The 21,690-nt window shown below is 39.1% G+C and overlaps 3 protein-coding genes across 5 annotated transcripts in view; 2 read left to right on the top strand and 1 right to left on the bottom strand.

Moving 5' to 3' along the window:
* Positions 1-13: 13 nt before the first annotated feature.
* On the bottom strand, positions 14-4,305 carry nfyba (nuclear transcription factor Y, beta a). Of its 2 annotated transcripts, none has more exons than XM_030150606.1 (7): positions 4,208-4,305; positions 2,330-2,414; positions 2,118-2,248; positions 1,574-1,771; positions 870-948; positions 642-721; positions 14-565 (listed from the first exon to the last, which is right to left on the bottom strand). In XM_030150606.1, the coding sequence occupies exons 2-7, from the start codon at positions 2,412-2,414 to the stop codon at positions 533-535; spliced, it is 606 nt and encodes a 201-aa protein (XP_030006466.1). In that variant the 5' UTR covers positions 4,208-4,305; the 3' UTR covers positions 14-532. The 2 variants fall into 2 exon arrangements, with proteins under 2 accessions (XP_030006466.1, XP_030006467.1); XM_030150607.1 differs by lacking the exon at positions 4,208-4,305 and adding an exon at positions 3,906-4,171.
* A 477-nt stretch (positions 4,306-4,782) lies between these two features.
* LOC115429045 (thioredoxin reductase 1, cytoplasmic-like) lies at positions 4,783-19,745 on the top strand. Its single transcript, XM_030148280.1, has 15 exons — positions 4,783-4,941; positions 5,298-5,420; positions 5,892-5,964; positions 6,070-6,186; positions 8,380-8,522; positions 9,272-9,387; positions 9,484-9,709; positions 10,199-10,238; positions 11,918-12,015; positions 12,109-12,185; positions 12,281-12,437; positions 12,554-12,661; positions 12,747-12,842; positions 15,159-15,293; positions 17,831-19,745. Exons 2-15 carry the CDS (start codon positions 5,331-5,333, stop codon positions 17,894-17,896), a joined length of 1,542 nt encoding a protein of 513 aa, XP_030004140.1. The 5' UTR covers positions 4,783-4,941; positions 5,298-5,330; the 3' UTR covers positions 17,897-19,745.
* A 1,577-nt stretch (positions 19,746-21,322) lies between these two features.
* The window catches only part of chst11 (carbohydrate (chondroitin 4) sulfotransferase 11), a 96,360-nt gene continuing 95,992 nt past the window's right edge, over positions 21,323-21,690 (top strand). The window contains exon 1 of one of the 2 annotated variants that reach the window (XM_030150513.1): positions 21,323-21,491. In XM_030150513.1, coding sequence (XP_030006373.1) covers positions 21,389-21,491 — 103 coding nt within the window. In that variant the 5' untranslated portion in view covers positions 21,323-21,388. Of the gene's footprint in view, positions 21,507-21,690 lie in introns of both variants that reach the window. The other variant, XM_030150511.1, reaches the window with a different exon arrangement.

Here is a 21,690-nt window from a genome sequence, read left to right as displayed (position 1 = left end):
GAAATGTCTGGGATTCCAACATCATTTTGAGTTTTTATTCAAAGGGTCAAGATAATATTAAAGCACATGGTAAATTGTGTGAAGTTACAAAAGAGCTGCATGATCTATGGTGACACTTCTCTCGGTTCCAACAGAGAAGACGTTCAAAAATAACATTTCAACACAACACTTCCCCTGACCCACCCCACCCTCTACCCCAAAATAAACATAAAATGCATAAAAGCAAACATATTAACACGCACAAGAAAGATTTTGACCACTAAATTATGCAATAAGACTAGCCTTTAAAATAAAGCCTCAAATTTCCCAGCTGGTTTGGATGTCCACCAAAACATTTGGTACCTCACAACTAGAAACTACACTTTCTACTGAACAGGTAGTGATTCCTCTGTACACGAGGGTCTATGCAGACACCACCCCCTCCCTCCCTATCCATCCATCTACCCCTTTTTCCTGTGGTAGGGTCAGAGGTCATCCGGCGAGCGTGGGCCCAATGTGTAGCCGCTGTGTTCAGGCTCAGCGTAAGGCCTCGTCATGAAAACTGGATCTGCTGTACGGTAGGAATCTGAAACACAGTCAGTTAGGATTAGTTAAATAAAAAACACAGGCCTGTCCAGTGAAAAGAGCCATGTCCTTTTTACCTGTTGATATGAGGTGGTGTATACCATGACGTTCTGGGACTGTCCATCTGCTGTGATTATCCCCGCTGGAAGTGGATTTGCTAAAGCGGGAGAAAAATAATTTTAATTAGACTCTGATCTAATCATTAAGGGAAAAGTAAGAACGGACAATAACCTAAAACTTGAATTAAAAACTGACCAATCAATAGGGATGAAATCTTTAAACTCCTTATCAACATTTCTACTTACTGAAGCTATCGTCTGTGAGCTCATCTCCGAGGCTTTCTCCTACTGCCACCCCAGGTATCCCCTTCTCCCCCTTCATTGCCTGAAAAACAACAACGCAGCAAAAAATAGATAAAAATAGCAACAACAGCATCTGGAACTAAAGAAAATAGCAGTACCTGGGAATAAAATAAACAATGTCAATTCAGCCTTTTTGATTAGAGGGGAAAAAAAAAGAAAAAGGAGTCAAATTTCTACTGTGAGTTTGGATGTTAGTGTAATAATGTGTTGATATTGTGAAGTCACTGTTTATGATCAGTGAATATTACTAATATTATTGAAAGACTATAATTAAATCAGAATCCAATACTAATATGAATGCTACTTGATGACTGAAAAACTGTCAGGTTAAGATACATCTGACCGAAATGAAGTAACGAATTTGGCTTTATTTGTTGAAATACTATATAATCACACAACTATTTAATTAATAGCTGTTGTCCATTTTTCTGCATCACTTTGTGTTTCCTTTCTTCATCCATATGTATTCTTTTATAACGCACAGAGCCATTTGTTTATCACGCTTGGTGAATAAAGAATAAATACTGCTAATAAAATATTTGACTCCGTTTTGTAGTATTATGATGTCTCTAACATGGAGAGTAAAGGTGTCCACAGTCATAAGGTGACTACTTGTAATGCTGATTAGACATCGGTTGGTATCTCACCTCTCTGAACTTCTGCAGGTAAAGCTTCAGTGGCTCCACATACATGTCGAAGCCCAGTGTGGACATGGCGAACAGGATGTCCTCACCGTTGATGGTCTTCCTCTTCTCCTGGTGGCAGCGCTCGCTGGCTTCTGACGTGATGAAGCTAATGAACTCACTCACACACTCCTGTACGCACTCCTTTGCATCTTTCGCAATCTGTAGAAAACAAACACAGAGACGTTACACAGAGAAAGAAAGTTATCTCAGGATAAATAACACACATTTACTGTTAATAAAACATGCATGTTAGTTATTACCTCCGCCAAGGAGGTTATGTTTTTGCCAGGGTTTGTTTGTTTGTTTGTCTGTTTGTTTGTTTGTCTGTCTGTTAGTGTGCAACATAACTCAAAAAGTTATGGACAGATTTTGATGAAATTTTCAGGGTTTGTTGGAAATGGGATAAGGAAGAAATGATTAAATTTTGGTGGTGATCGGGGGGGGGCACTGATCAGCCTTGGCGGAGGTCTGCGCTCTCCAAGTACTTCTAGTTTAGATCTCTTGCCTTTCCAGTCTGTGGGACAGCATTCTTCATGATGCGAGCTACATTGGCAATAGGCAGATAGATATCCTGCTCCCTGTAGTTCTCTTTGACACCACCATCTTCATGATCATTCAGGCTCTCATCTGCATCATCTACAGGAGACAAACACATGAGTTCTTTGCAGATAAAACCTTAACACACCACTGACCCCTGTTAATTTTGCTGCTGCTCACCATCCTGAGACTGGAGGACATAATGGCCATACTCTCCGGTGATGCCCAGCTGAGAGGCGTCGGTGGTCGAACTGTCTCCGTCCATCTGCAGCAGAAACACACACAAAACACCACTGAAACTTGACTTGAGAGTTGTTGATGTTCCCTCTGAGAAAACAGAGATACTACGCAAGAGAAACAGAACCACTGACAGCATTTCCTCTGTAGCTGCACTTGCAAGTTAACATTTGGAAAGTGTGTGACAGACTGATCTAGATCATCTGAAGCAATAGGAGCAAATCAGGTGCAAAATTCAGCCTTGCATGTTTGTGGACGACGCACAGATGGGTTATAATGACAGTACTAATTTATCCTTGATAACCCCCCCCCCCCCAGCATCGTAAAAACAATACTTAGCATATCTAAAAATTGCTAGAGTTAAGTACTATTTTATTTTACTTAAAATTGTCAATGTAGTGCCTCCAGATAACAATATCACTAACTAAACAACTACAATAAGTTCCTAGGTCACATACTTAATTTCTGGTTATATTTTTTTGTGTTTCCTGAAAAAAAAAATGACGTAAGCAACTATTTTAGGTAAGTGAGGATATGAAAGTATATCTGTCTTATTTTTGCCATCCGCTCTGAACTACCAACAGTACAGTTTTAAATGTGTAATATTTGCATCTGAAACTTCAAACTCACCGAAACCAAACAAAAGTGCACGAAAAACATAATTTGTACAGAATTATTGTTGGTAAAGCATGTATTCTTACAAAGCATGTCCTCGCAGAAGCTAAGAGACATGGGAATAATTAGGCTACATATGACACCCAAGGCAGGATTTTCCACAGACATATGGGTGCACTTACTGAGATAGTCATACATGAAATACCGGAAGTACTTCGGATTGTTTTGATCATCTAGTTCCGTTCCACAGGGAATGAAAATTAAAAAAATGTAAATAGAGCTGCAAATGTGCTATCTGATGAATGACATACACAAATGAAATAACTGTTTCAGATGTGTGTTTTCTTTAAACATACCACATACTCTGACCTCCCTCTCTGTAAGCTGACTGGCTTGGCTTGGCACGGATCGGCTCTAGTCTAGCGCCAAAGCTGTAATCGGGTCATAATGCGTTTTCCTTTCTCTTTCTCATATACTACCTTTATAGCAACAACAGCAAAAAAAATACAGCGTTTAAAAATATGAGCTGCCTCCATGTTTTTTGCAGTTTATCATGATGTAATGTGTTCATTTGTTTGAGGGGGACGTAACCTAAGCGGAATTGTACAATTTGTCACGGTGCAGGGATGTTTAGCTCCTTCATTGTGTAGGTGCTATTATAGCTCTATCTGTTAAATGCAATAACATAAGTGTTTAGGTGATAACAGTTATGTTTTTGTAATATTTAAGACAGCTACAGCCTTTAAACATGTACGTGTATCCAGCTGCTTCATGCTAACCACCAAATGTCAACCGCAGGTATGACAGATATTAAGCTAGCAAGCTAATGATAAAGACACCGCTGGACACACCGCTATAAAACGACCTCAGCAAATTTGAGAGAAGCTGTCCAGAGGGATGTTACCTTCTGTAGTTAACCTATTCACACACACAGGGGCCCTCGGATCAATTATTCTCATTGTAAATCCGCTACAAGTCGCGCGTGCACTGGATGCTTTGGCCTGTTCTTTGTCGCGAGGAGCACAACAGGACGAGCTCGGCCTGAAATGTTTAACAGTCATTTTTAAAGTTTCAGACGCAGAATACTTCCTGATGAGCAGCCCTCATTCACTCAGACAACAAATAAAAAATCAGACAGAGACGGACATTTCCATTCGAGCTAACGAGAAATCGGTTAGCAATCATTGGCCGGAGCCAGGCACAAACCTGCAATGAAGCCCTGGTTGGTTACCTTCCTCAGACGGCTGTTTGGTTGGACAGAAAATGGCTGCGAAAGGACCAGTCCCAGCGCGGAGCCGCGGAGGCACTACCACCACCCACCGATAGGGGGTCGAGCTGCGTTTACGTACCCGACACAAGCTCCGACCTCACATACTCCCAAGAACAATAAAACACTACAATTGATTCGTCAGCCGTATTAAGTGTATTTATAATATTAAGCAAGTGTTAAAATTTTGCTGTATTTTTATGTTCAAAACTGGACGTAAAGACAGAGTAGAAATGCTTGGTTATAGAGCAAGAATTAATGTATTTTCAAAACAGCGTACACAGTAAGATATGGCATCTGTTGATAATTAAACGATTATTGTTAATTCCGATTTATGCTTATAAATTATGACATTTATATACTGTCACACTGTCACGTTGTATGGCTGTAAAGTTGTAGGTGTTTCATAAATACTACATTTATGTCAGCCCATGAACGCATATTGCGTTGCCCACAAACCCACCTTCTTCTGCTACTTTTCATCATCTGTTCATTCTGTTCTTTCGTGGCATTCAGTGCCTCAGGACCGCGAGTGACCGATTTTCACTCTTATGTCAAATATTTACGTAACTTAAAAGTAAACTACAGAAGAGCGTTACCGTAACTCGTTTCTGGGCGTGCGCATTGATCCTGTTTTTTTTTTCTGGGTTCCTTGGGTCTGCAGAAAGTTCATGTGTGTTTCACAAACTGTTTACAGGTTAGCTTTCAAGACATTTAGAAAATTAAAAATGTTTAAATCACACAGTTTCTATCAGATGCAGTTGCAGTTAAAATATAGTTTTACTTGTACATTTTAATTGCTGTTTACTTCCCATTGTGGCAGGAAATACTTTAAACACATTTTGGAATGTGTGTTTGGGTGTGTAAAATATAGGCTGAACAGACTCAGTTGTTTTAATAAAACTGTACACGTCCTTACAGCCTGTGTCATCCTGCAGTCAGACAGAGCACAGGGTCCAAAGTTCTCCACTGTGTGTGTGTGTGTGTGTGTGTGTGTGTGTGTGTGTGTGTGTGTGTGTGTGCTTCCAGGTCAACAGTTTCTCTTGTCTGCAGAAGTGAAACATGGACCCACCAGCTGGACCATCTCTGGGGGGCTTTGACTTTGACCTATTGGTCATTGGAGGGGGATCAGGAGGACTGGCAGTGGCAAAGGTTAGTTCACCTCCTAGTCATTGTGGAATCTGTCACAAACTATTTGTCAAAGATTTGAAAGCTGGAAAACCAATAAATGTCTAATTTCTGAAACACTGCACTCTATTTGCATGAACACTTTCCATGGGTTTAGGTAGCTCTTCATGCAGCCATGTCTGTCTTTTATTTTACTTTATTCCCACCAGAGAATACTCCAAAAGCCTCATCTCATAATTACTGTTAATCTGGTCGATGAGCGCACACTTAGCTAAAGCACAGCTCAGATAATTATCATATTAATGGGCTTTATGGTAATGGGATGATCTGTGAGCTGCTCTAGAGGAAAAGTGGAAATGAGATGAAGAGGGCAGGAGCTGGTATTGTCGAGAAGGACAAATGCTTAACCCGTTTAAATATTTAATTGCCCCTCTCTCTATTGCTCTCTGCTTCTGACTCTCATTTAATCTATTTTTTCCACTCTGGCTCCTTTAGGAAGCTGCGGGGTTGAGAAGAAAGGTGCTGATCCTTGACCTTGCAGCTCCTTCTACTAGAGGCACTCAGAGGGGTGAGTGTATAATTCACAAAGTCTGAGGAGTTGTGGTGATTATCTCTTATCTGTTCTCCACATTTTGCCTTTACTCTTGCCTTTCTTCTTTAATGTTTTCTCCAGAACTCGGTGGTTCCACTTTCAACAAAGACACAATCAGAAAGTTTCTTCAACAGGCATCACTACTGGGAAAAGCCATTCAAGACTCTAATAAATATGGATGGAGATTCATAGATGATGGTAATTTACATCCTATTACTATTCAGTATCTAGATATTGTGTATTTAAAAACACTGCAAGTACATTTTTGAGTTAAAAACAAAAACTTCCAGTTTGTATTCAAAGATTTTTACATTAAGAGAAGTGGATTATAACCAGACATGCGCACATTTCCTGAAAGAAATGTAATCCGTGTGCTGGCTTCTTGTCAGATTTGTGGACTTGTGGCTAGATGTGATGTAAAACCAAGAAATAGTACCAAAGAAGGACTGTTTATAAGTAAAGTCATTGGCTGATATTGTGTGTACCTGCGCTCTCATTGGCTGATATTGTGTGTACCTGCACTCTCATTGGCTGATGTTTTGTGTACCTGCGCTCTCATTGGCTGATGTTTTGTGTACCTGCGCTCTCATTGGCTAAATAATGAGTATTAATAACTATAACTATAACTACAACTATATATATATATATATATATATATATATATATATATATATATATATATATATATTGCCTGACATAGTGGTGGATAAATATCGAAAGCGGTAGTGATAGATGTAGCAATCCCAAGTGATAGCAACATCAGAAAGAAAGAGCACGAGAAGATTGAGAAATACCAAGGGCTGAAAGAGGAGCTAGAGAAAATGTGGGGTGTGAAGGCAACAGTGGCATCAGTAGTGATCGGGGCACTAGGGGCAGTGACCCCCAAGCTGAGAGGATGGCTCCAGCAGATACCAGTACGGGAAGAAAGAAAACCCCTCAAAATATCTTTAATGCATTTGTGAATTTTTGAACATTTTTCCCCCAATTTTTGGAGACATGGTTTTGTGCAGTTTGTTTTGTTGCTTACCTAATTTGCCACCTCTGTCTATGAGTTGTGTTTTTGTGTGTGTGTATGTGATTTGTAAATTTAGGTTTTGAAAAACAGTATCAGTAATTCAGCTGATCCTTATTTTTTCTCTTTCCTGTTGTGCTGTTATACAGTTATAGCAAACATTTTTTGTAATAAATAACTTTTACATACAAATGCAATGTAAAACAACATAACTTTCATCCAAATATATGCAGCACTTTACTTATAAACAGTCCTTCTTTGGTACTATTTGTTGCTTTTACATCGCACCTAGCCACAAGTCCACAAATCCAGCAAGAGGCAAACACATGGATTATATTTCCATCAGGAAAGGTCCGCATGTGTAGTTGAAGAGAGTCATGTGTTTTTCAAACATCTGAAGTGTTTGCTCCTGGAGGATTCTGTTGGGTATCTGTAAATTGACTTGAGTCTGGTTTCGACCGGCTGTATATGCAAAGTGTCACAAGATAACTTTTGTCATGATTTGGTGCTATATAAATAAAATTTGATTGATTAATTGATAAAGTGAGAATATATAAATATATTGATAAAATGAGAATATATAATATAGTTGTGTTTCTGTTTTTGGAGTCAAACTGTGGAATGCCATGAGCTGAAATTGTATAGGCACTGATGAGTTTCAAAAAAGTACAATATAAAACACTTAGGGATTATAACATAAAATGATTTAAGTGTACAGTATATATTTAATTTGTGTTATTTATGTATGTTTATTTCTCTAGCATTAATGGTATTCTGTGTAATTAAATGGACAGATACAGGATAAGCAAATATAAGCCTTTGATTTCTGCCTGTTTGTTTTTGGGTTTCTTATTGTAAGACAAATGTCTGTGAAATATTTTTTTTGTTATGACTATCTAAAATGCAACCAAAATATTTACTGAATAATGCCTACATTAGGTTTGGTGGTTAAGTAAAGTTCTAATGATCACACATATGCACTCTGTATTTAGATACAATATAGATATATGTGAAATATGGACAGCAGTAAAAACAAAGTTTATGGCATTAATTTTCTGATATTTTATACCAGGTTTCATTCAACACATGTCAGATGTTTCTGTTTGAGCTGCTTCTTATCATGGGGTCAGGGATGACAGTAAATATAAACTTTTAACGTTAGAACTCATTCAGTTCAGTTTTTGTCCCTTTTAAGACTGTGCACATATTCCCTGTGTTTTCTTGTTGTATCTGAAGAAAAGAAAATGAAAAATAAGTATGTATGTTCATTTCACCCCTGCAAAAACAACAAAGCTAAAGGATGCCTAAGACTTTTGCACAGTACTGTATACCAACATAGACCATTAAAGTAAATTCTACATTCTGTTGTTTGTCTTTAGTGTCTCATGGCTGGAGCGACCTGGTGGAGGCTGTGCAGGGGAAGGTGAAGGCTCGCAGTTTGGAGTTGAAGAGGGAGCTAAAGAGCTGTGGAGTCTTTTACCTTGAAGCTCGTGGAGAGATTGTAGCGCCTCACACAGTCGAGGTAAACAAGTCATTTGGACAAAACCCTCACGATCAAGGTTGGCCATGAGCTGATATCACAGTATTTGTCAGTTAGAAGGTCTTTGCTGTGAAATATTTTATCCTCATTTACTGATGAGATGTTTCTAAATTACATCTACAATGTGTAACATTAGAGTAAATTGATAGTTTTTGGTATTTGCGAAGCAGAGAGTTTTTCACTAGTCTTTACTTTGGTAGTTAATGAAAAATATCCTCCTGAGACCCAATAATTAAACGTTTTGCCTTTTTTTTTTTTCATAACATTGGAAACGGCATGATATCACTTTTTTTTTTTAGATGCATTTTTTGTTTGTTTTTTTAATGGACGACCCTTTGCAGTTAAGAGCATTTTTTAAGTAAAACTGTGAAACTCTTGTCCCCTACAGAGGATAAAAATGCTGGTCTTAGGAGGATATAAACCAAAATGTAGTTTAGGCAAAGTGTAGTTGAAGAGTTAAGCCTCAAATTTGGAATAGGGTGAGAGAATTACCCGAACAATCATTTTAAAGACTCCCTTAAGAGAAAAGTATATCAGCACTGGGTTCATAAACATGGATTTAATGCACACTGTTTTTGCAAATTACTGCAGTACAGTACACTTGGGCTAAATCCAAATGTCTGGGCTTCACCACGCTGAACCTCCCACTAGAAGTGCCAGACATCACTGGTACTGTCTGGAAAAGATTCAGAAGCAACCTAAGCTTTTTCTTGTGTTTTCTGTCAAATTAGGTGACAGACATAAATGGAAGGAAGCAGAGTTTGACAGCAGAGACCCTGGTCATTGCAACAGGAGACAGGCCTTACCACCTGGGCATACCTGGAGACAAAGAGCACTGCCTGAGCAGGTGGATGAACTGTTCTGCAATGAACAAAACATCACACACTGTTAAGGTTATGCTGTTGTTTCATTTTAAACCTGTTTTTATTTTCCCTCTGTTTAGTGATGACCTTCTCTCGCTGCTTCACCCTCCTGGTCGGACACTGGTGGTTGGTGGGTCTGCAGAGGGGCTGGAGTGTGCTGGCTTCCTTTGTGGCCTCGGATATCCAGTGACCGTCATGCTGCAACCTGACCTCCTTGAGGGGTTAGATCAGAAAATGGCACAGAAGATAGAAAACCACATGTTGGTGGCTGGAGTTGACTTCATTTGTAACTGTTCACTCACTAAGGTGACAGAGGAGGATCATTTATGGCAGCAACAACGAAGAATCTTAGGGTTTACACAATGTCTGTGTCTGTTTTTTTTTTTTTTTTTTATAAAGTTTATTCGATAGGGACAATGCAAATTACACGGTATAACTTCTACCTGTTACAAACAAGCTGTAGTAACTGATGATTCACATAAGGAGATTATAGCTATTGCTAGTTTTCATCTCCAGTCCCTAGTCAGGCTTTTAGCAGAGAAAAAAGAAAGAAGAAAAGAGAGAGAAGTAAAAAAAAAAAACATTGAAGGCTGCATAAAATGACAATGTACAATCACAGACGTTAAAAAAAAAAAGATAGATAGATAGATAGACAGACAGACATGCACATACACACAAACAGGAATACAGCATGTAAATATTTAAAGTCACATAAAATGTACATAAAATTACAGTAAAATCAGAATTGTTAAAAATGCTCATATCTTTGATTTTGCTTTTTGATTTTGCTGTTAGGTGGAGCAGAAAGAACTTTCCACTGAGGACAGAGTTGCAGGTATGACAGCTCTTGGTGTATTATATTTGGAATATTATAGACAGTAAATACCTTACAGCAAAGGAAGATCATCACAAGTGCTTCATCTGCATGATGATAAGAAGGTTATATATTCTAAGTGCACTCCAGTGCTTTAATCACTTGAACTGCAATTACATTTTTGGCTCATAACTAGAGCCAGGAGGTAGTTACAGATAGATGACAAAGTAAAGGAAATGCCAACATAAAATATCTCAGAAAGATGGTGGTCCAACACTAAAACAGCTTCATTACACCTTGGCAAGGATTCTCCAAATCTGTGAACATCATTTGATAACAATGTCTGACACATTGGTCCAACAGCTGGCAGAGCTATTCACTGATTTGAGATCTGGTGACTGTAGAGGCATACAATTCACCTCTTTTTCGTACACATTCAGTAACAATTTCTGCCATATGGACAGGGCATTGTTATTCTGGAATAAACCATTCCCATCAGCTTTATCCTTTCATTTGTTGCCCATGTGTAGGTTTGACTGATGACTGGAGGCACTTATTTGCATGAAACTAAGCAGATAAAAAAACAGTATGATGTTTTTAAGAAATGCAGCTGTATTTGATCAGTAAAGATCCCCATTTTAATGATATGAGAACGAGGAGGACCCCAAACCGAAACAAGGCTGAAGAGGTGAGAATAACCAGACTGGCCGAAACACTTAAATTGTAGAAAAATAGAAGAACCGTCTTGCCTGATAAACAGAAGACATTTGAAGAAAGCTATCAGACACAGTGTCACAGAGAACCCAGAATGTTTTACGGCACCATCATGCTAGAGTCTAAAGTGAAACAAAACTCACAGTCCTCCTATGAACTTGCCATTATCAGATTCTCAGTTGGTAATAGCATGAAAACTAAATCACTCATGGAATAATCTGGTTTTAATCTGGGACATAGATGCAGATGCAATAGGAAACCTCTGTAAATCAGAGACAGACTTTCTTATCTGGCAACGACCTGGTTAAAATAGTAGTAGTTATTTCTTTTAACCCTTAAAGACCCAGAACTACTTTTTTGTTACCTCCGCCAAGGAGGTTATGTTTCATTTGGGTTTGTTTGTCTGTTTGTCAGCAAGATAACTCAAAAAGTTATGGACGGATTTTGATGAAATTTTCGGGAAATGTTGATACTGACACAAGGACCAAATGATTCAATTTTGGTGGTGATCAAGGGGGGAATGACACTGATCTGCCTTGGCGGAGATTTGTGCTCTCTGAGTGCTTTTGTAGTTCTATATTTAATTCACTGATCATGCAGATGTTCATTAAATCTCAGCGTAAATTCAAAGGTTATTTGATCAAAACAGGGAAACTGACAAATGATAGTGGATGGAGACACATGCTTTTTTTGCTCAGCTAATGATATATTTTGCTGAAAAGTCACTTTTTCTTCAAACTCCATGGGTTTTACTGGTGAATCCATATTGTAGAAGATGACAGTGTTTCCATGTTCACTATGGAGGCTCTGACCATGAAAAGATGAATATCTGGATTTTACCTGAATTATTTACATGTATTGATAGGATTAGCGGATCAACAATCATTAAACATTTTAGATCAGTAGATGATCTTGATCACCGGTGGATGTTTGGGTCTTTGTAAGTTAAATCAGCTGGTAAATGTGTATGTTTCTCTGCAATGAAGGCATTTCTGCAGCAGCTCCACAGCAGGTTTCCAGGGGGAGGCTCTCAGTGACCGTTGTCTCTAAGGAAGGCCAAACAAAGCAGGACGATTTTGATACAGTACGCCACAGTTTGATCATTTCAAAGTGGTATATATAAAAGCTAATGTTATGGCTTAAGGTATTTGTCTGTGTTGTGTGTATGTGGTTACAGGTTCTACTCACTGTTGGGAGGAAAGCCTGCACCAGTGGTATCGGTCTGGAGCGTGTGGGGGTGCAATTCAACCAGGAGTAGGTTAAATCTGCCCATATTTATTTTTTTTAAGTGTGTTCATGAGTTCATGAGTGGCAAATATAGTTTAACTGCCTGTTTTGTGTTTGTGCAGCACTGGCAGAATCCTAGTTAATGAAAAGGATCAGACCAGTGTTGATTATATTTATGCCATTGGATCAGTGCAGCATGGACGCCCCTCCACCACAGGCCTCTCAGTGCATGCTGGGACACTGCTTGCATGTCGACTCTATGGAGGAGAAAACACTTTGGTACACCTTGGCTTTTTTATGTGTCCACGGCATTTTAAAGCTTGTACATGAGCCAAATGTTGCATGAGGCAATTACATTAGAATTGATTTTAGGTAATATAATTTTTTATTCACAGTGTGATTACACCAATGTGCCTGCTGTCGTGCTTACTCCTCTGGAATACGCTGCCTGTGGTTTGTCTGAGGAGAAAGCCAATCTAATGTTCGGGAAAGACAATATAGAGGTGCACAAGTATAAATACCAACAGAGAAATACATGCATATTTAAACAAAAAGGAGACTAAAATCTGAATGTTCGCTCTTTTTCAGGTGTATCACAACTACTATTGGCCCCTTGAATGGACTCTACCTGCCAGAAATAAAAATTCCTGCTACGTTAAAGTCATCTGCTACATCCCAGAAAATGTATGAATCATTTGAAATTCATTTAGCAAACATCTATTTAAGCTGTATTTATTCATATTTTTTATAACAAACTCAGATAAATGTTAAGTTTCCATCAGGTTTATTTCTTTCAGCTTGTTTTTTGTTTTAGTGCCTGAAACTTTAGCTTTGTCATCATGTTTTCAGTGGCAGCAGATAGTTGTATTAAAAATGTTCATGTTACTTATTGCACATTAACTAGATGATTTCCTCTGTGATCAAATGACAAAGTAAAGCTAAAAGAATGATACATTTTGGAAATTGAATTAATCTGGTAACAGAAAGACAATGCTGAATCAATGCAAAAGGTTAAATTGCTTTTACCACCTCTTTTAACATTTTAAATTGCATTTATGGAAATGTTCCAAAATGAATTAGCATGTGGATCGACCACAACTCCACACATTATGGTGTTGAGTTGAAAAGTCTAGACGTCTTGAGTTGGAGTATGCAGACAGTTGAAGCAGCTATAAAAGAATAGAAGGTTTACTTTCCCTCGGGGGATATTTAGTCATAATGCCACAAGTTGTGCAATAGCTCACACCTTATTAATCCACCCACTGTTTTGTTATATTTTTAGCTCTTTCCACTACTGGCTTGGCACTGCTACAGATAAATGCATTTCAGAGTGCATCTTGTGCCAAGCTGATAAATGTGTTAATATAACTCTTCTGCACTGATTAGTTACACTGATTGTTTCAGTGTGAATAATAATGTGATCCCTCATGTTTTAATTGTACTTAATTTCCTGTCTGCAGTTTTTGGATCTGTTCAGACTCAGTAATGTTTGGGATGAGGGTTGATATATGGTATCATGTTTTAGTGTTATTTCTGCCAGCTTTTCAGGATGTGCAGACAATACTTTTAAGACTGATTTTATTGATTTTCATTGTAAATTGATATGTTTGTCTAAGTTGAACTATGTCAAAGTTTTGTGAGCTTTGTATTGACCAGGAAGCCTTTTGATATTTATTATCTCTTTCACAACAGAGACCTGACCAATAGGGCAACATGGGAGAGGGTAATGTGATAACATAACCTGATCCTACCTCTAACCCAGTGGTTCCCAACCTTTTGTGGCTCATGACCCCATTTTAACATCACAGATTTCTGGTGACCCCAGACATTCAAAACAGAGACTTTTTTTTTGCTAAAATTAATTTGTTTTTGATCATGTAATAGTTTGCTATACTATGCTGCAAATAAACGTTAATTTTAGATGACATTTAGTCTATATAATGTATATTATTATGGACAGAGGCAGAAAAGCCAGGTGTAGATTACTGCACAAAGTGAGGATTTTATTTTCCTTGGTCAGGATATGTACAGTCAGTCCAGCTTGGATTACAAGGCTGACAGTTAATACTGAACAAACAAGAACTCAAACTATGAATTATGAAAGAGCTGCAGCATCTGAAACTGACCACAAAGAACATTTGAAAGATAAACAGTACCACAGTGCTTCAGTTTCAGCTTCACAGTTTGTCATGTCTTTTATGGATTGTGATTGTCTCTTTCAACTAACCATATATTTTGTATTAGTAAGTTGTTTTTTTTTTGTTTTTTTTTTAGCAATTACTAGAAATTCCAGGTGACCCCATGTGGGGACCCGACCCCACGGTTGAAAAACACTACTCTAACCCTAACATCTCAATCACACAAAGCACAAGATGACATAACACAACAGATATAAAAGATGAAACTACATTTCCCCTTAAGTCATTTTTGACTGATTTTATCATTTTCCAAGTTTATGAAGCATAACATAAAACTAGAAGCACTCGGAGAGCGCAGACCTCCGCCAAGGCTGATCAGTGGCCCCCCACCCCCGTGGGCCCCCCCACGCCAAGGAGGTTATGTTTTTGCCAGGGTTTGTTTGTTTGTTTGTCTGTCTGTCTGTTTGTCTGTCCGTTAGTGTGCAACATAACTCAAAAAGTTATGGACAGATTTTGATGAAATTTTCAGGGTTTGTTGGAAATGGGCCCCCCTGTGGGCCCCCCCACCCCTGATCACCACCAAAATTTAATCATTTCTTCCTTATCCCATTTCCAACAAACCCTGAAAATTTCATCAAAATCTGTCCATAACTTTTTGAGTTATGTTGCACACTAACGGACAGACAAACAGACAGACAGACAGACAAACAAACTAACCGTGGCAAAAACATAACCTCCTTGGCGGAGGTAAATATTGTTTCCCCAAACTCTGACAATGAGTATGACTATGGAAAGGTACTTTATTTTAAAGCCCTATTCCACTCTTGTCCAGTTTAAACTGACTACAGCCATGTCTCCACAGGATCGTGTTGTTGGTCTCCACATCATGGGCCCTAATGCTGGTGACGTCCTCCAAGGATTTGCTACAGCCATGAAATGTGGTCTTACCAAACGACAGCTGGATGCCACTGTGGGCATTTCCCCCAGCTCAGCCCAGGTCAGCATCCTTTTTCTGTCATTATTTCATAAAAATGTGTGGATATTAAACCAAAAAAGTGTACCATCTGTTTTTGACACCTATTGATTTCGTCCCCAGCAATGTCATTAATTTATTGTCATTTCCTTGATGTCCTGCCACACTTGAGTTTCAGCACTGTGCTGAGAGCTCAGTTTTGAGCTATTACCATGTTGAGCCCTTGAAAAAGCTCTGCTGTCTGGGGTCAGTGCCAGAGCAGCTGATCCAGATGAATCTGCTCTGAATACTGGCTGGCTGAATTATTCATGGACAATATTTAATGAACCCTGTAGCTCTCAGTCCATCTCTGTGCCTGCTGACCCCCAGACGTTGAGCGGGTTAATACTTGACATTTTCAAAACTTAATTAATAAAGCATTCACTGGAGTGTTAAACAGAGGTCACTTGTCCTGGTGATGTGAGCCGAGGAGGGGCTGTGGGACACTGTGTACTGCCTATTCGTAGATCCACAGAAGAGCTGATTGATTAGATTGATTAATTGCTCTGCGGGAAGGAGGATGCTGTAATTATGCACCTTTTATTGACAGTGTGCTGTACAGGCCAGAGGTCAGCGATTTTATCTTTTAGGTTAAATCCTATGTTACCCCCGCGACCCGGCCCCGGATAAAGCGGTAGATAATGGATGGATGGAAGGTTTAAATCCTGCTGTATACAGGAATATCAAATTAACCGTGTCATGGAAAATGACTTCAGCTTTGACATAGCCAAACTGCCATTGTCAACACCAATACAGAAGCAATTTTACAGGTGTTTCTTCTTTTTGGCTCTAATTTAGTATTAATGTTTTACTAATTTATTTATTGTATATTTTGCCGTTTTTTTTATTTGTTGCAGCTGGTCTCCAGGTAATTTGGCTGAGTCATTTGACCATGAATAATTACACTTTAAAATGCTGATTTACTGCTTTCAGAGCTGACAAATGTTACTGGACATACCATTGAACTTGTAATTAGTTTGTGTCAATATGCAGCTATATGCAGAATCACGCTAATTAATGATCTACTCAAAGCTGCTCTCATGAATATCTTTGTATTAATCATGGATCAAGTAATTCTGGGTCACACAAAAGTAGCTGTTTGTGGTGACTAAACACAACACATAGAATTATACAGGAACACTGGAGTATATCCTCAGCAGCTGCCCTGAAGGCCACTACCACTGGCTCCATGACGCAGGTGTTAAAGGTAGTAGCTAAGACCATCTGCAGCACAATTGACCAGGCCAAACATCCTGGATCAGCAAGACCCAGCACCATATTTATAACCCAAACCCCACACCAAAAATCCATCTGGACCTCTTGGGGACAGCATAGGACTGGCAGATGAGAGTGGACCTAAGGAAGCAGCTGAGATTTCCTGAAAACATCACGGAGACCACTCTCAGACCAGACCATTTTGCTAGTCATCATGTTGGAGCTGATGGTACCTTGGGAGGAGAGAAGGAAGGAAACCAAGGAGCATAAAAGCGGGAAATATGTAGAACTTTTGGAGGACTGCCAGAGACAGAGGTGGTGTGCCCAGTGCATGCCAGTTGAAGTGGGATGGAGGGGCCATGAAGGGCAGTCAGGCCTACAACCTCCTGGACATCGCTAGAGCGAGCCAACCAAAGAGCTTGTGAAGCTGCAGATAAAGCCTCAGGATTGCTGTGGGTCATGAGGGACAAAGCATTGTGAAATACTGCTTCAACACAAGCTGGAAATTGATCATTCCTTGTCAGCTCACCAGGATGAGGGGTTATGAAGTTGTAAGACCTAAAACCCCAATGACCCCTGGTACTATCACTGATGATGTGTCCATGCACATCAGTAGATATATGGAACAACACGAATCTCTGTATACAGTCATGGAAAAAATTATTAGACCACCACTTGTTTTCTTCAATTTCCAGTTCATTTTAATGCCCAGTACAACTAAAGGTACATTTGTTTGGACAAATATAATGATAACAACAAAAATAGCTCATATGAGTTTAATTTCAGAGCTGATATCTATCCATTTTCCATGGTTTTCTTGATAATAACCAAAATCACTTCAGTTCTTACATCAATATCTGTGGCATTGTACTGGCAAAAACAGTGCTTTTAGGCATTCCATGTTTTCTTTTCTGTCGGTTTTAGTCACATGATACACACAGGAGTTCGTACTTGATTGCATAACCATTACTTCTGATGACTTTTGATGGTCTAATAATTTTTTCCGCAATTCTATTTTCTGTCTACTCTTACAGCAAACCATTTTGATTTCCTCATCCTGACTCTGATCTCATCAATCTCTTGTCCAACTTGAATAATGTAACTCTTTTTAACATATAAATTCACTGTAAGGTTGTTGCCACCAAACCACAGAAGCAACGTTAGAGGTTGCTGAAAGTTAGATTCCACTTTTTATCAGATCAATCACATTTTCACAGTCACCTATTTCAGAGTTCCACATTGTTGACAGAAACAGTCAACTACTACAGCACCCACTGATAAAATATTGATCTGTCTCTGCTTCGTAGGTGTTAACTTCATTGACCCAAACTCAGCGTATGTCGGAGGCCTCGATGCTGAGGGGAAACTGCTGAGGTTAGATCCCCGCTGTCAGTCACAAGGACAGCAGGGAAATGCACGAGGACAACACCATGAGATGCAGGCGGTGTGACGGCAAACTCCCCGTCCAATGATGTTTTCGCCTAAAACCTGACAGGCAGGCGAGAACTGATGCACTGCCGCCGACAAAGATCTTATTTTGTGTTTCTGTCTGTGCTGCTTTTTGAGTTTGTTTGAAAATTTTATTAACTGTTGGCTCGAAGCATAACTTTGAAATACATAGTACAAGTGATGCATTTTTATGGCTCTCAACTTTAAAGAAGATAAGACGCTCCCTAAGGTTCTGCTTTAGAAAACCTCTGTAAGCTTTAATATAGCTGAGTTTTGAAAGGCTGCAGGAGAGTGATAAGACTGAAGGATTTGATGCATTTACATGGAGTAAAAGCTCAGGTTTATAGTGTGTGTTTTTATTGCGATGGCGTGAGCCTCAGGGGTTTTACAGCCTTAATTTCATGTAATGAACTAGACAGGGATTATGGAATTACCCAAATTAATAGTGTTTATCAGTGAATGTGCTTCTTTTAATTGATGCATATGGTGCTTTTATTGAGGCATTACATTCTCTGATGCACTCCCTTGTTTTCTTTTCCTCTTTTATTTTCTCTTTCTACTTTGTTTCAGCACCATCTAAAAACAACTACTGAATATTCATGCAGGTCATTAAGTGAAGTATCTCCAACAACTGAATGCTGTGACCAGAGTACAGATATTCTTTACGGCACGCCTCTGACCCCTCAAGTTTTCCCCAATGGGAGAGCTCTGCGCAGTGCATGTAAATTAAACATTCTACATCTGTGAGCATATAACATGGGCGTTCCCTACTTAAGGACATCATTTTAATTCTCTTCATGTGTGGCAGCTCTCTACAAGGCCAGAGATTCCCATCCACTCAATGCTAATGCCTGTTGTACAGTGCATTGTGCCTACTGAACATTGTAAGAGAAATACATGCAAGTGTTTCAAGGTTATCCTACAAACCACCACCTAATTGTCTCCTTGACAGCAGAACTTGTGTAAGTAAGACAGATACCTTAATTAGAAAAAGTGCACAGAAGTCTGTCTTGGCGTGTGCTTGGAAATGCCATTAGAGCAGAATCTGATCAACGCAAAGCAGCTTCGGTGACTTTGTCCAGGTCTTACAGCAAGGTTAAGATGTTGCATTGAGGTCCATCAATCATTGCCATTACCTTGGACAGTGTTCAGGGTTTTCACCTCACCCTCCTGCATTGCAAGCTGAAGTTCCACTGGGTGGCACTGTAGCTGTATGTAGAACAGGCAAATGGAGCCCTGATCACAGCACTCTGTCTCAAAATAAAGGATGACGTGGGTTTTTTATAACTACAACTACTGGACACTAGTATTATTAACACTACACATTTAACTATTACTTGTATCTCTACCAGTGATGCTGTTAGCTCTGTCACTTGAGTTCGTACTACTGAAAACACAGATTCCACTGCTGTTACTATTACCACTGATGGAATGATGAAATGATGGTTTTAGATCCTCATGTTAGTAAAAGATTACTTTTGCTGTTTGGATTACTGTTACTACAGTTACCATACTTAACAGAACTGTTTCATCACCACTATTACTTGTCGCAAACTGATAGTGCACTTACTATACACATTACAACACACTGTGAGGATGCTGCAGAAAGTTTTACATTAGCATAAAATTGGATGACCCCCATTGTTTTAGTCCCATCAGGAGAATCCATAACCAGTGCTCCGGTTGCAGATGGTTTAGTCTGAGTTAAGTTTGTGCTGCTTTGTAATATAACAACATGACAAAGAAATATACTGCAGTATTTGGGGATTTTAGGCAAATGTCTAAGGCCACATTTGGCTTTGCTGTTTTAACAGGGTTGAAATGAGTATACATTTTTATTTCTTATTCCATTTTCTTCAGAAACAACAAGAAAATACAGGGAATATGTGCACAGCCTTAAAAGACACAAAAACGGAAGCAAAAGGGTTCTAAATGGTTAAGTCAGTATTTAGTGTGTCCCATGACCCCATGACAAAGAGCAGCACAAACATGTTACATCTGATATGTGCTGAATGAAACATCAGAAAATTCATGCAATAAATCTCATATTATTTGAACAAAAGTATTAAAGGAATAAGTGCAAAGGGAAGTCACACTAAATATGACCACTTTGGTTTATAGAAGCAGTTTTTTTCCCTAAAACTGTTGTTTTTACTGCTGTACATAATCAGATTGTATCTTGAAATTTTGTATCAGAAACTGAGACAAGCGTATGTGTGGTCATGATAACTTTACAAAACCAACAAAGCCAAAAGTGGCCTATGGTTTTTACACAGCAATGATGGTACAAGTCATTCTGATCAGAGAGATTTTCTATAACATCAAAGTTTCAGTTGAAATTGTTCCCATTTTTAGCTGTATAGTGTTTGGCAAATTAACATGCCAAACAATGCATCATGTTTAACCCATAAGGACCCAGTGTGACTTTTGTATCAGTTCCAAAATGAATATTTCTCTCGTTTTAACCTTTTCTAACTTATTAATCACCATTTATTATAATATTATCCTCTAAATTTAGCATTTCTTCCAGTAAAAATCTCCCATTTTCCTATGTTTAATTGACTGATCATGAAAAGCTCAGAGTTAAGTCAGAGCTTATTATATCAAAACAGAAAAATACCGAAGAAAAAGTGACTTTGTCAGTAAAATATATCATTAACTAAACATAAACCCAGTGTGTCCATCCACTGTCGATGATCCAACTCCATGGGTTTTACCGATGAGTCAATGTTGTAGAAGATGACAGTGCTTCTACGTTCACTACAGAGCCTCTGAACGTCCAAATGGGTCATATCTGATGAAAATATAACAAACTGCATTTTACACCAATTATTTACATATATTGATAGGATTGGTGGAACAACAGTTTAGATCAGTATGCTTTTGGTTGACGGTGGATGTTTGGGTTTTTATGGGTTAAAATGGTAAAAGTTATAAAATTACTCCAGGAGTAAATGTAATCCAGTAAAAAGTATAATGAAAGATGAAGTAGGTCCTGAATTAAGTAAAGCAACTTAAATCTGTTTCATATATTTGAATCATTCTCACTTCTTTCTCCTCTATGAGCAGCTGCTCATACATGTTGGATTTGACTTCTGTATCCCATTTGTATCCCTCAACACATGTGACCATCAGTGCAGGTTTCTCCTCATGATCTGCATTACTCAACACCTTATAATATGATATATAGGAGCGCACATCTGGACGCGCTCATTTCCTCAGAGCGGGTGTTCCATGCCGGTGCGCCCTGCTCTCCCCCCTCCTCGGCAGAGCAGTGGTACGGTCCGTGTTGGATGCGTTCAGCTCATTGACCGGTGGACAATCCTCATCAGTACCACCAGAGCCCCGGAGCTTCCAACAAACCGGCCCTTCTTCCCCACAAAGCGAACAGCACCCTCCAGCCCTTCCGTCCCGCCATGAAACAGACTCTGAGCGAACTGATGAGGATGAGCAGGATATGCCGGATGGTTTTTGCCACTTGTTTGGGATCCTTTATTCTGGTCATCTTTTATTTCCAAAGTATGTTCCAACCAGGTAGGATCTTTTCTCTCCTCTCTCCTGTTCGAGTGTGTGTTAGTTGTGCTGATGTATGGCATGTTGTCTGGCAGCCTCCTGGCATGTTGACACATCGATTTGCCCAGACTGTACAGTAATGCAGCAGATAAATAATAGATACTCCTGCCGTGTGAACGCGTAAATCATCCTGCAGGACTACACC

This window comes from Sphaeramia orbicularis, chromosome 12 (genome assembly GCF_902148855.1).
Source record: "Sphaeramia orbicularis chromosome 12, fSphaOr1.1, whole genome shotgun sequence".
Taxonomy (NCBI): Eukaryota; Metazoa; Chordata; class Actinopteri; order Kurtiformes; family Apogonidae; genus Sphaeramia; species Sphaeramia orbicularis.
Note: the sequence above shows the minus strand (reverse complement) of the source record. Positions and strands in the feature narration are given on the sequence as shown.

What these genes read in the sequence shown, in the direction of transcription:
- nfyba (XM_030150606.1), bottom strand. Translation starts at nt 2,414, where the DNA reads ATGGACGGAGACAGTTCGACCACCGACGCCTCTCAGCTGGGCATCACC. An exon ending in CTGTCCCACAGACTGGAAAG is followed by an intron (nt 1,772 to 2,117) that starts GCAAGAGATCTA and finishes TGTTTTCTACAG; the next exon opens with ATTGCGAAAGATGCAAAGGA. An exon ending in ACCTGCAGAAGTTCAGAGAG is followed by an intron (nt 949 to 1,573) that starts GTGAGATACCAA and finishes GTTGTTTTTCAG; the next exon opens with GCAATGAAGGGGGAGAAGGG.
- LOC115429045 (XM_030148280.1), top strand. Translation starts at nt 5,331, where the DNA reads ATGGACCCACCAGCTGGACCATCTCTGGGGGGCTTTGACTTTGACCTA. An exon ending in AGCAGGACGATTTTGATACA is followed by an intron (nt 12,016 to 12,108) that starts GTACGCCACAGT and finishes ATGTGGTTACAG; the next exon opens with GTTCTACTCACTGTTGGGAG. An exon ending in GGGGTGCAATTCAACCAGGA is followed by an intron (nt 12,186 to 12,280) that starts GTAGGTTAAATC and finishes GTGTTTGTGCAG; the next exon opens with CACTGGCAGAATCCTAGTTA.